This window comes from Engystomops pustulosus, chromosome 4 (assembly GCF_040894005.1).
Source record: "Engystomops pustulosus chromosome 4, aEngPut4.maternal, whole genome shotgun sequence".
Classification (NCBI taxonomy): Eukaryota; Metazoa; Chordata; class Amphibia; order Anura; family Leptodactylidae; genus Engystomops; species Engystomops pustulosus.
The window spans coordinates 2,233,662-2,246,981 of record NC_092414.1 but is presented as its reverse complement, the minus strand read 5'-3'; the positions used below and the strand labels follow the sequence as shown (position 1 = coordinate 2,246,981).

Here is a 13,320-nt window from a genome sequence, read left to right as displayed (position 1 = left end):
GAGGTGACACACCCGGGGATCTATACTGTATGGAGGAGGTGACACACCCGGGGATCTATACTGTATGGAGGAGGAGGTGACACACCCGGGGATCTATACTGTATGGTGGAGGTGACACACCCGGGGATCTATACTGTATGGAGGAGAAGGTCACACACCCGGGGATCTATACTGTATGGAGGAGGAGGTCACACACCCGGGGATCTATACTGTATGGAGGAGGAGGTGACACACCCGGGGATCTATACTGTATGGAGGAGGAGGTCACACACCCGGGGATCTATACTGTATGGAGGAGGAGGTGACACACCCGGGGATCTATACTGTATGGAGGAGGAGGTCACACACCCGGGGATCTATACTGTATGGAGGAGGAGGTGACACACCCGGGGATCTATACTGCATGGAGGAGGAGGTGACACACCCGGGGATCTATACTGTATGGAGGAGGAGGTCACACACCCGGGGATCTATACTGTATGGAGGAGGAGGAGGTGACACACCCGGGGATCTATACTGTATGGAGGAGGAGGTGACACACCCGGGGATCTATACTGTATGGAGGAGGAGGTCACACACCCGGGGATCTATACTGTATGGAGGAGGAGGTGACACACCCGGGGATCTATACTGTATGGAGGAGGTGACACACCCGGGGATCTATACTGTATGGAGGAGGAGGTCACACACCCGGGGATCTATACTGTATGGAGGAGGAGGTGACACACCCGGGGATCTATACTGTATGGAGGAGGAGGTGACACACCCGGGGATCTATACTGTATGGTGGAGGAGGAGGTGACACACCCGGGGATCTATACTGTATGGAGGAGGAGGTGACACACCCGGGGATCTATACTGTATGGAGGAGGAGGTCACACACCCGGGGATCTATGCTGTATGGAGGAGGAGGTGACACACCCGGGGATCTATACTGTATGGAGGAGGAGGTGACACACCCGGGGATCTATACTGTATGGAGGAGGAGGTCACACACCCGGGGGCCTATACTGTATGGAGGAGGAGGTGACACACCCGGGGATCTATACTGTATGGAGGAGGAGGTGACACACCCGGGGATCTATACTGTATGGAGGAGGAGGTCACACACCCGGGGATCTATACTGTATGGAGGAGGAGGTGACACACCCGGGGATCTATACTGTATGGAGGAGGAGGTGACACACCCGGGGATCTATACTGTATGGAGGAGGAGGAGGTGACACACCCGGGGATCTATACTGTATGGAGGAGGAGGTGACACACCCGGGGATCTATACTGTATGGAGGAGGAGGAGGTGACACACCCGGGGATCTATACTGTATGGAGGAGGAGGAGGTGACACACCCGAGATCTATACTGTATGGAGGAGGAGGTGACACACCCGGGATCTATACTGTATGGAGGAGGAGGTGACACACCCGGGGATCTATACTGTATGGAGGAGGAGGTGACACACCCGGGGATCTATACTGTATGGAGGAGGAGGTGACACACCCGGGGATCTATACTGTATGGAGGAGGAGGTGACACACCCGGGGATCTATACTGTATGGAGGAGGAGGTGACACACCCGGGGATCTATACTGTATGGAGGAGGAGGTGACACACCCGGGGATCTATACTGTATGGAGGAGGAGGTGACACACCCGGGGATCTATGCTGTATGGAGGAGGAGGTGACACACCCGGGGATCTATGCTGTATGGAGGAGGAGGTGACACACCCGGGGATCTATGCTGTATGGAGGAGGAGGTGACACACCCGGGGATCTATACTGCATGGAGGAGGAGGTGACACACCCGGGGATCTATACTGTATGGAGGAGGAGGTGACACACCCGGGGATCTATACTGTATGGAGGAGGAGGAGGTGACACACCCGGGGATCTATACTGTATGGAGGAGGAGGAGGTGACACACCCGGGGATCTATACTGTATGGAGGAGGAGGTGACACACCCGGGGATCTATACTGTATGGAGGAGGAGGTGACACACCCGGGGATCTATACTGTATGGAGGAGGAGGAGGTGACACACCCGGGGATCTATACTGTATGGAGGAGGAGGTGACACACCCGGGGATCTATACTGTATGGAGGAGGAGGTCACACACCCGGGGGCCTATACTGTATGGAGGAGGAGGTGACACACCCGGGGATCTATACTGTATGGAGGAGGAGGTGACACACCCGGGGATCTATACTGTATGGAGGAGGAGGAGGTGACACACCCGGGGATCTATACTGTATGGAGGAGGAGGTGACACACCCGGGGATCTATACTGTATGGAGGAGGAGGAGGTGACACACCCGGGGATCTATACTGTATGGAGGAGGAGGAGGTGACACACCCGGGATCTATACTGTATGGAGGAGGAGGTGACACACCCGGGGATCTATACTGTATGGAGGAGGAGGTGACACACCCGGGGATCTATACTGTATGGAGGAGGAGGTGACACACCCGGGGATCTATACTGTATGGAGGAGGAGGTGACACACCCGGGGATCTATACTGTATGGAGGAGGAGGTGACACACCCGGGGATCTATACTGTATGGAGGAGGAGGTGACACACCCGGGGATCTATACTGTATGGAGGAGGAGGAGGTGACACACCCGGGGATCTATACTGTATGGAGGAGGTGACACACCTGGGGATCTATACTGTATGGCGGAGGAGGTGACACACCCGGGGATCTATACTGTATGGCGGAGGAGGTGACACACCCGGGGATCTATACTGTATGGAGGAGGAGGTGACACACCCGGGGATCTATGCTGTATGGAGGAGGAGGTGACACACCCGGGGATCTATGCTGTATGGAGGAGGAGGTGACACACCCGGGGATCTATGCTGTATGGAGGAGGAGGTGACACACCCGGGGATCTATACTGCATGGAGGAGGAGGTGACACACCCGGGGATCTATACTGTATGGAGGAGGAGGTGACACACCCGGGGATCTATACTGTATGGAGGAGGAGGAGGTGACACACCCGGGGATCTATACTGTATGGAGGAGGAGGAGGTGACACACCCGGGGATCTATACTGTATGGAGGAGGAGGTGACACACCCGGGGATCTATACTGTATGGAGGAGGAGGTGACACACCCGGGGATCTATACTGTATGGAGGAGGTGACACACCCGGGGATCTATACTGTATGGAGGAGGAGGTCACACACCCGGGGATCTATACTGTATGGAGGAGGAGGTGACAAACCCGGGGATCTATACTGTATGGAGGAGGTGACACACCCGGGGATCTATACTGTATGGAGGAGGAGGAGGTGACACACCCGGGGATCTATACTATATGGAGGAGGAGGTGACACACCCGGGGATCTATACTGCATGGAGGAGGAGGTGACACACCCGGGGATCTATACTGTATGGAGGAGGAGGTGACACACCCGGGGATCTATACTGTATGGAGGAGGAGGAGGTGACACACCCGGGGATCTATACTGTATTGAGGAGGTGACACACCCGAGGATCTATACTGTATGGAGGAGGAGGTGACACACCCGGGGATCTATACTGTATGGAGGAGGAGGAGGTGACACACCCGGGGATCTATACTGTATGGAGGAGGAGGTCACACACCCGGGGATCTATACTGTATGGAGGAGGAGGAGGTGACACACCCGGGGATCTATACTGTATGGAGGAGGAGGAGGTGACACACCCGGGGATCTATACTGTATGGAGGAGGAGGAGGTGACACACCCGGGGATCTATACTGTATGGAGGAGGAGGTGACACACCCGGGGATCTATACTGTATGGAGGAGGAGGAGGTCACACACCCGGGGATCTATACTGTATGGAGGAGGAGGTGACACACCCGGGGATCTATACTGTATGGAGGAGGAGGTGACACACCCGGGGATCTATACTGTATGGAGGAGGTGACACACCCGGGGATCTATACTGTATGGAGGAGGAGGAGGTGACACACCCGGGGATCTATACTGTATGGAGGAGGAGGTGACACACCCGGGGATCTATACTGTATGGAGGAGGAGGTCACACACCCAGGGATCTATACTGTATGGAGGAGGAGGTGACACACCCGGGGATCTATACTGTATGGAGGAGGAGGTGACACACCCGGGGATCTATACTGTATGGAGGAGGAGGAGACACACCCGGGGATCTATACTGTATGGAGGAGGAGGTGACACACCCGGGGATCTATACTGTATGGAGGAGGAGGTGACACACCCGGGGATCTATATTGTATGGAGGAGGAGGTGACACACCCGGGGATCTATACTGTATGGAGGAGGAGGTGACACACCCGGGGATCTATACTGTATGGAGGAGGAGGTGACACACCCGGGGATCTATACTGTATGGAGGAGGAGGAGGTGACACACCCGGGGATCTATACTGTATGGAGGAGGAGGTGACACGCCCGGGGATCTATACTGTATGGAGGAGGAGGTGACACACCCGGGGATCTATACTGTATGGAGGAGGAGGTGACACACCCGGGGATCTATACTGTATGGAGGAGGAGGTGACACACCCGGGGATCTATACTGTATGGAGGAGGAGGTGACACACCCGGGGATCTATACTGTATGGAGGAGGAGGAGGTGACACACCCGGGGATCTATACTGTATGGAGGAGGAGGTGACACACCCGGGGATCTATACTGTATGGAGGAGGAGGTGACACACCCGGGGATCTATACTGTATGGAGGAGGAGGAGGTGACACACCCGGGGATCTATACTGTATGGAGGAGGAGGTGACACACCCGGGGATCTATACTGTATGGAGGAGGAGGTGACACGCCCGGGGATCTATACTGTATGGAGGAGGAGGTGACACACCCGGGGATCTATACTGTATGGAGGAGGAGGTGACACACCCGGGGATCTATACTGTATGGAGGAGGAGGTGACACGCCCGGGGATCTATACTGTATGGAGGAGGAGGTGACACGCCCGGGGATCTATACTGTATGGAGGAGGAGGTCACACACCCGGGGATCTATACTGTATGGAGGAGGAGGTGACACACCCGGGGATCTATACTGTATGGAGGAGGAGGTGTCACACCCGGGGATCTATACTGTATGGAGGAGGAGGTGACACACCCGGGGATCTATACTGTATGGAGGAGGAGGTCACACACCCGGGGATCTATACTGTATGGAGGAGGTGGTGACACACCCGGGGATCTATACTGTATGGAGGAGGAGGTCACACACCCGGGGATCTATACTGTATGGAGGAGGAGGTGACACACCCGGGGATCTATACTGTATGGAGGAGGAGGTGACACACCCGGGGATCTATACTGTATGGAGGAGGAGGTGACACACCCGGGGATCTATACTGTATGGAGGAGGTCACACACCCGGGGATCTATACTGTATGGAGGAGGAGGTGACACACCCGGGGATCTATACTGTATGGAGGAGGAGGTGACACACCCGGGGATCTATACTGTATGGAGGAGGAGGAGGTGACACACCCGGGGATCTATACTGTATGGAGGAGGAGGTGACACACCCGGGGATCTATACTGTATGGAGGAGGAGGTGACACACCCGGGGATCTATACTGTATGGAGGAGGAGGTGACACACCCGGGGATCTATACTGTATGGAGGAGGAGGTGACACACCCGGGGATCTATACTGTATGGAGGAGGAGGAGGTGACACACCCGGGGATCTATACTGTATGGAGGAGGAGGTGACACACCCGGGGATCTATACTGTATGGAGGAGGAGGTGACACACCCGGGGATCTATACTGTATGGAGGAGGAGGTGACACACCCGGGGATCTATACTGTATGGAGGAGGAGGAGGTGACACACCCGGGGATCTATACTGTATGGAGGAGGAGGAGGTCACACCCGGGGATCTATACTGTATGGAGGAGGAGGAGGTGACACACCCGGGGATCTATACTGTATGGAGGAGGAGGTGACACACCCGGGGATCTATACTGTATGGAGGAGGAGGTGACACACCCGGGGATCTATACTGTATGGAGGAGGAGGTGACACACCCGGGGATCTATACTGTATGGAGGAGGAGGTGACACACCCGGGGATCTATACTGTATGGAGGAGGAGGAGGTGACACACCCGGGGATCTATACTGTATGGAGGAGGAGGTGACACACCCGGGGATCTATACTGTATGGAGGAGGAGGTGACACACCCGGGGATCTATACTGTATGGAGGAGGAGGTGACACACCCGGGGATCTATACTGTATGGAGGAGGAGGAGGTGACACACCCGGGGATCTATACTGTATGGAGGAGGAGGTGACACACCCGGGGATCTATACTGTATGGAGGAGGAGGTGACACACCCGGGGATCTATACTGTATGGAGGAGGAGGTGACACACCCGGGGATCTATACTGTATGGAGGAGGAGGTGACACACCCGGGGATCTATACTGTATGGAGGAGGAGGTCACACACCCGGGGATCTACACTGTATGGAGGAGGAGGAGGTGACACACCCGGGGATCTATACTGTATGGAGGAGGAGGAGGTGACACACCCGGGGATCTATACTGTATGGAGGAGGAGGAGTTTATACGCACGATCCTTATGATTGGCAGCTGTGGGAGGCGCGTTCTGTCACTTGGAGTAGGGGGCGGGGCATAACCCGGAAATTTAAGTCCCGTGCACCAAGAAGAGAAACAGCGACCGAACCAGAACCCGAAACACAACAAGAACCGGAACCACCAGCACCGGAACCATGTCCTGCCGTAACCCGGGAACACCGCTGGGTGAGTGCGGGGGAGAGCCAGGGACCGGGCGGGAGAGTGCTGGTGTTACCTCCCGGGTGTAATGACCTGTCAGGAGGAGGAGGATACATATATACATGTGGTGTAGAGGTAGTGATGTGTATACTGGGGGAGGAGGAGGATACATATATACATGTGGTGTAGAGGTAGTGATGTGTATACTGGGGGAGGAGGATACATATATACATGTGGTGTAGAGGTAGTGATGTGTATACTGGGAGGAGGAGGAGGAGGATACATATATACATGTGGTGTAGAGGTAGTGATGTGTATACTGGGGGGGAGGAGGATACATATATACATGTGGTGTAGAGGTAGTGATGTGTATACTGGGGGGGGAGGATACATATATACATGTGGTGTAGAGGTAGTGATGTGTTATACTGGGGGGAGGAGGATACATATATACATGTGGTGTAGAGGTAGTGATGTGTTATACTGGGGGGAGGAGGAGGATACATATATACATGTGGTGTAGAGGTAGTGATGTGTATACTGGGGGGGGAGGAGGATACATATATACATGTGGTGTAGAGGTAGTGATGTGTTATACTGGGGGAGGAGGAGGATACATATATACATGTGGTGTAGAGGTAGTGATGTGTATACTGGGGGGAGGAGGATACATATATACATGTGGTGTAGAGGTAGTGATGTGTATACTGGGGGGAGGAGGATACATATATACATGTGGTGTAGAGGTAGTGATGTGTATACTGGGGGGAGGAGGATACATATATACATGTGGTGTAGAGGTAGTGATGTGTTATACTGGGGGGAGGAGGAGGATACATATATACATGTGGTGTAGAGGTAGTGATGTGTATACTGGGAGGAGGAGGAGGAGGATACATATATACATGTGGTGTAGAGGTAGTGATGTGTATACTGGGGGGGAGGAGGATACATATATACATGTGGTGTAGAGGTAGTGATGTGTATACTGGGGGAGGAGGATACATATATACATGTGGTGTAGAGGTAGTGATGTGTTATACTGGGGGGAGGAGGAGGATACATATATACATGTGGTGTAGAGGTAGTGATGTGTATACTGGGGGAGGAGGATACATATATACATGTGGTGTAGAGGTAGTGATGTGTATACTGGGGGGGGAGGATACATATATACATGTGGTGTAGAGGTAGTGATGTGTATACTGGGGGGAGGAGGAGGATACATATATACATGTGGTGTAGAGGTAGTGATGTGTATACTGGGGGGAGGAGGAGGAGGATACATATATACATGTGGTGTAGAGGTAGTGATGTGTTATACTGGGGGGGGAGGAGGAGGATACATATATACATGTGGTGTAGAGGTAGTGATGTGTATACTGGGAGGAGGAGGATACATATATACATGTGGTGTAGAGGTAGTGATGTGTATACTGGGGGGAGGAGGATACATATATACATGTGGTGTAGAGGTAGTGATGTGTATACTGGGGGAGGAGGATACATATATACATGTGGTGTAGAGGTAGTGATGTGTATACTGGGGGGGAGGAGGAGGATACATATATACATGTGGTGTAGAGGTAGTGATGTGTATACTGGGGGGAGGAGGAGGAGGATACATATATACATGTGGTGTAGAGGTAGTGATGTGTATACTGGGGAGGAGGAGGATACATATATACATGTGGTGTAGAGGTAGTGATGTGTATACTGGGGGGGGAGGATACATATATACATGTGGTGTAGAGGTAGTGATGTGTATACTGGGGGGAGGAGGAGGAGGATACATATATACATGTGGTGTAGAGGTAGTGATGTGTATACTGGGGGGAGGAGGATACATATATACATGTGGTGTAGAGGTAGTGATGTGTATACTGGGGAGGGAGGATACATATATACATGTGGTGTAGAGGTAGTGATGTGTATACTGGGGAGGAGGAGGATACATATATACATGTGGTGTAGAGGTAGTGATGTGTATACTGGGGGGAGGAGGATACATATATACATGTGGTGTAGAGGTAGTGATGTGTTATACTGGGGGGAGGAGGAGAGGATACATATATACATGTGGTGTAGAGGTAGTGATGTGTATACTGGGAGGAGGAGGATACATATATACATGTGGTGTAGAGGTAGTGATGTGTATACTGGGGGAGAGGATACATATATACATGTGGTGTAGAGGTAGTGATGTGTATACTGGGGGGAGGAGGATACATATATACATGTGGTGTAGAGGTAGTGATGTGTATACTGGGGGAGGAGGAGGATACATATATACATGTGGTGTAGAGGTAGTGATGTGTATACTGGGGGGGAGGAGGATACATATATACATGTGGTGTAGAGGTAGTGATGTGTATACTGGGGGGGAGGAGGATACATATATACATGTGGTGTAGAGGTAGTGATGTGTATACTGGGGAGGAGGAGGATACATATATACATGTGGTGTAGAGGTAGTGATGTGTATACTGGGGGGAGGAGGATACATATATACATGTGGTGTAGAGGTAGTGATGTGTATACTGGGGGGAGGAGGAGGATACATATATACATGTGGTGTAGAGGTAGTGATGTGTATACTGGGGGAGGAGGAGGATACATATATACATGTGGTGTAGAGGTAGTGATGTGTATACTGGGGGAGGAGGATACATATATACATGTGGTGTAGAGGTAGTGATGTGTATACTGGGAGGAGGAGGAGGATACATATATACATGTGGTGTAGAGGTAGTGATGTGTATACTGGGGGAGGAGGATACATATATACATGTGGTGTAGAGGTAGTGATGTGTATACTGGGGGAGGAGGAGGATACATATATACATGTGGTGTAGAGGTAGTGATGTGTATACTGGGAGGGAGGAGGATACATATATACATGTGGTGTAGAGGTAGTGATGTGTATACTGGGGGGAGGAGGATACATATATACATGTGGTGTAGAGGTAGTGATGTGTATACTGGGGGGAGGAGGATACATATATACATGTGGTGTAGAGGTAGTGATGTGTATACTGGGGGGAGGAGGATACATATATACATGTGGTGTAGAGGTAGTGATGTGTATACTGGGGGGGAGGAGGATACATATATACATGTGGTGTAGAGGTAGTGATGTGTATACTGGGGGAGAGGAGGATACATATATACATGTGGTGTAGAGGTAGTGATGTGTATACTGGGGGGGAGGAGGATACATATATACATGTGGTGTAGAGGTAGTGATGTGTATACTGGGGGGAGGAGGATACATATATACATGTGGTGTAGAGGTAGTGATGTGTATACTGGGGGGAGGAGGATACATATATACATGTGTGTAGAGGTAGTGATGTGTATACTGGGGGGAGGAGGAGGATACATATATACATGTGGTGTAGAGGTAGTGATGTGTATACTGGGGGAGGAGGAGGATACATATATACATGTGGTGTAGAGGTAGTGATGTGTATACTGGGAGGAGGAGGAGGATACATATATACATGTGGTGTAGAGGTAGTGATGTGTATACTGGGGGAGGAGGATACATATATACATGTGGTGTAGAGGTAGTGATGTGTATACTGGGGGGGAGGAGGATACATATATACATGTGGTGTAGAGGTAGTGATGTGTATACTGGGGGGAGGGAGGATACATATATACATGTGGTGTAGAGGTAGTGATGTGTATACTGGGGGGAGGAGGAGGATACATATATACATGTGGTGTAGAGGTAGTGATGTGTATACTGGGGGAGGAGGATACATATATACATGTGGTGTAGAGGTAGTGATGTGTATACTGGGGGGAGGAGGATACATATATACATGTGGTGTAGAGGTAGTGATGTGTATACTGGGGGGAGGAGGAGGATACATATATACATGTGGTGTAGAGGTAGTGATGTGTATACTGGGGGAGGAGGAGGATACATATATACATGTGGTGTAGAGGTAGTGATGTGTATACTGGGGGAGGAGGAGGATACATATATACATGTGGTGTAGAGGTAGTGATGTGTATACTGGGGGGAGGAGGAGGATACATATATACATGTGGTGTAGAGGTAGTGATGTGTATACTGGGGGGAGGAGGATACATATATACATGTGGTGTAGAGGTAGTGATGTGTATACTGGGGGGAGGAGGATACATATATACATGTGGTGTAGAGGTAGTGATGTGTATACTGGGGGGAGGAGGATACATATATACATGTGGTGTAGAGTAGTGATGTGTATACTGGGGGAGGAGGATACATATATACATGTGGTGTAGAGGTAGTGATGTGTATACTGGGGGGAGGAGGATACATATATACATGTGGTGTAGAGGTAGTGATGTGTATACTGGGGGAGGAGGAGGATACATATATACATGTGGTGTAGAGGTAGTGATGTGTATACTGGGGGAGGAGGATACATATATACATGTGGTGTAGAAGGTAGTGATGTGTATACTGGGGGGAGGAGGATACATATATACATGTGGTGTAGAGGTAGTGATGTGTATACTGGGGGAGGAGGAGGATACATATATACATGTGGTGTAGAGGTAGTGATGTGTATACTGGGAGGAGGAGGATACATATATACATGTGGTGTAGAGGTAGTGATGTGTATACTGGGGGGGGAGGAGGATACATATATACATGTGGTGTAGAGGTAGTGATGTGTATACTGGGGGAGGAGGAGGAGGATACATATATACATGTGGTGTAGAGGTAGTGATGTGTATACTGGGGGGAGGAGGAGGATACATATATACATGTGGTGTAGAGGTAGTGATGTGTATACTGGGGGGAGGAGGAGGATACATATATACATGTGGTGTAGAGGTAGTGATGTGTATACTGGGGGAGGAGGAGGATACATATATACATGTGGTGTAGAGGTAGTGATGTGTATACTGGGGGAGAGGAGGAGGATACATATATACATGTGGTGTAGAGGTAGTGATGTGTATACTGGGGGGAGGAGGATACATATATACATGTGGTGTAGAGGTAGTGATGTGTATACTGGGGGGAGGGAGGATACATATATACATGTGGTGTAGAGGTAGTGATGTGTATACTGGGGGGAGGAGGAGGATACATATATACATGTGGTGTAGAGGTAGTGATGTGTATACTGGGGGGGAGGAGGAGGATACATATATACATGTGGTGTAGAGGTAGTGATGTGTATACTGGGGGGAGGAGGATACATATATACATGTGGTGTAGAGGTAGTGATGTGTATACTGGGGGAGGAGGATACATATATACATGTGGTGTAGAGGTAGTGATGTGTATACTGGGGGGGAGGAGGATACATATATACATGTGGTGTAGAGGTAGTGATGTGTATACTGGGGGGAGGAGGAGATACATATATACATGTGGTGTAGAGGTAGTGATGTGTATACTGGGGGAGGAGGAGGATACATATATACATGTGGTGTAGAGGTAGTGATGTGTATACTGGGGGGAGGAGGGAGGGATACATATATACATGTGGTGTAGAGGTAGTGATGTGTATACTGGGGGGAGGAGGATACATATATACATGTGGTGTAGAGGTAGTGATGTGTATACTGGGGGGAGGAGGAGGATACATATATACATGTGGTGTAGAGGTAGTGATGTGTATACTGGGGGAGGAGGAGGATACATATATACATGTGGTGTAGAGGTAGTGATGTGTATACTGGGGGAGGAGGATACATATATACATGTGGTGTAGAGGTAGTGATGTGTATACTGGGGGGGGAGGAGGATACATATATACATGTGGTGTAGAGGTAGTGATGTGTATACTGGGGGGAGGAGGAGGATACATATATACATGTGGTGTAGAGGTAGTGATGTGTATACTGGGGGAGGAGGAGGATACATATATACATGTGGTGTAGAGGTAGTGATGTGTATACTGGGGGGGAGGAGGATACATATATACATGTGGTGTAGAGGTAGTGATGTGTATACTGGGGGGAGGAGGATACATATATACATGTGGTGTAGAGGTAGTGATGTGTATACTGGGGGGAGGAGGAGGATACATATATACATGTGGTGTAGAGGTAGTGATGTGTATACTGGGGGGAGGAGGAGGATACATATATACATGTGGTGTAGAGGTAGTGATGTGTATACTGGGGGAGGAGGAGGATACATATATACATGTGGTGTAGAGGTAGTGATGTGTATACTGGGGGAGGAGGAGGAGGAGGATACATATATAGGATACATATATACATGTGGTGTAGAGGTAGTGATGTGTATACTGGGGGGGGGAGGAGGATACATATATACATGTGGTGTAGAGGTAGTGATGTGTATACTGGGGGGAGGAGGATACATATATACATGTGGTGTAGAGGTAGTGATGTGTATACTGGGGGGAGGAGGAGGAGGATACATATATACATGTGGTGTAGAGGTAGTGATGTGTATACTGGGGGGAGGAGGAGGATACATATATACATGTGGTGTAGAGGTAGTGATGTGTATACTGGGGGGGAGGAGGAGGATACATATATACATGTGGTGTAGAGGTAGTGAAGTGTATACTGGGGGGGAGGAGGAGG

The 13,320-nt window shown here is 50.4% G+C and overlaps 1 protein-coding gene across 2 annotated transcripts in view; it reads left to right on the top strand.

The window, feature by feature from the left end:
* Positions 1-6,618: 6,618 nt before the first annotated feature.
* The window catches only part of DERA (deoxyribose-phosphate aldolase), a 32,556-nt gene continuing 25,854 nt past the window's right edge, over positions 6,619-13,320 (top strand). For both annotated transcript variants that reach the window (XM_072144787.1, XM_072144786.1), the window contains exon 1: positions 6,619-6,774. In XM_072144787.1, coding sequence (XP_072000888.1) covers positions 6,744-6,774 — 31 coding nt within the window. In that variant the 5' untranslated portion in view covers positions 6,619-6,743. The remainder of the gene's footprint in view (positions 6,775-13,320) is intronic.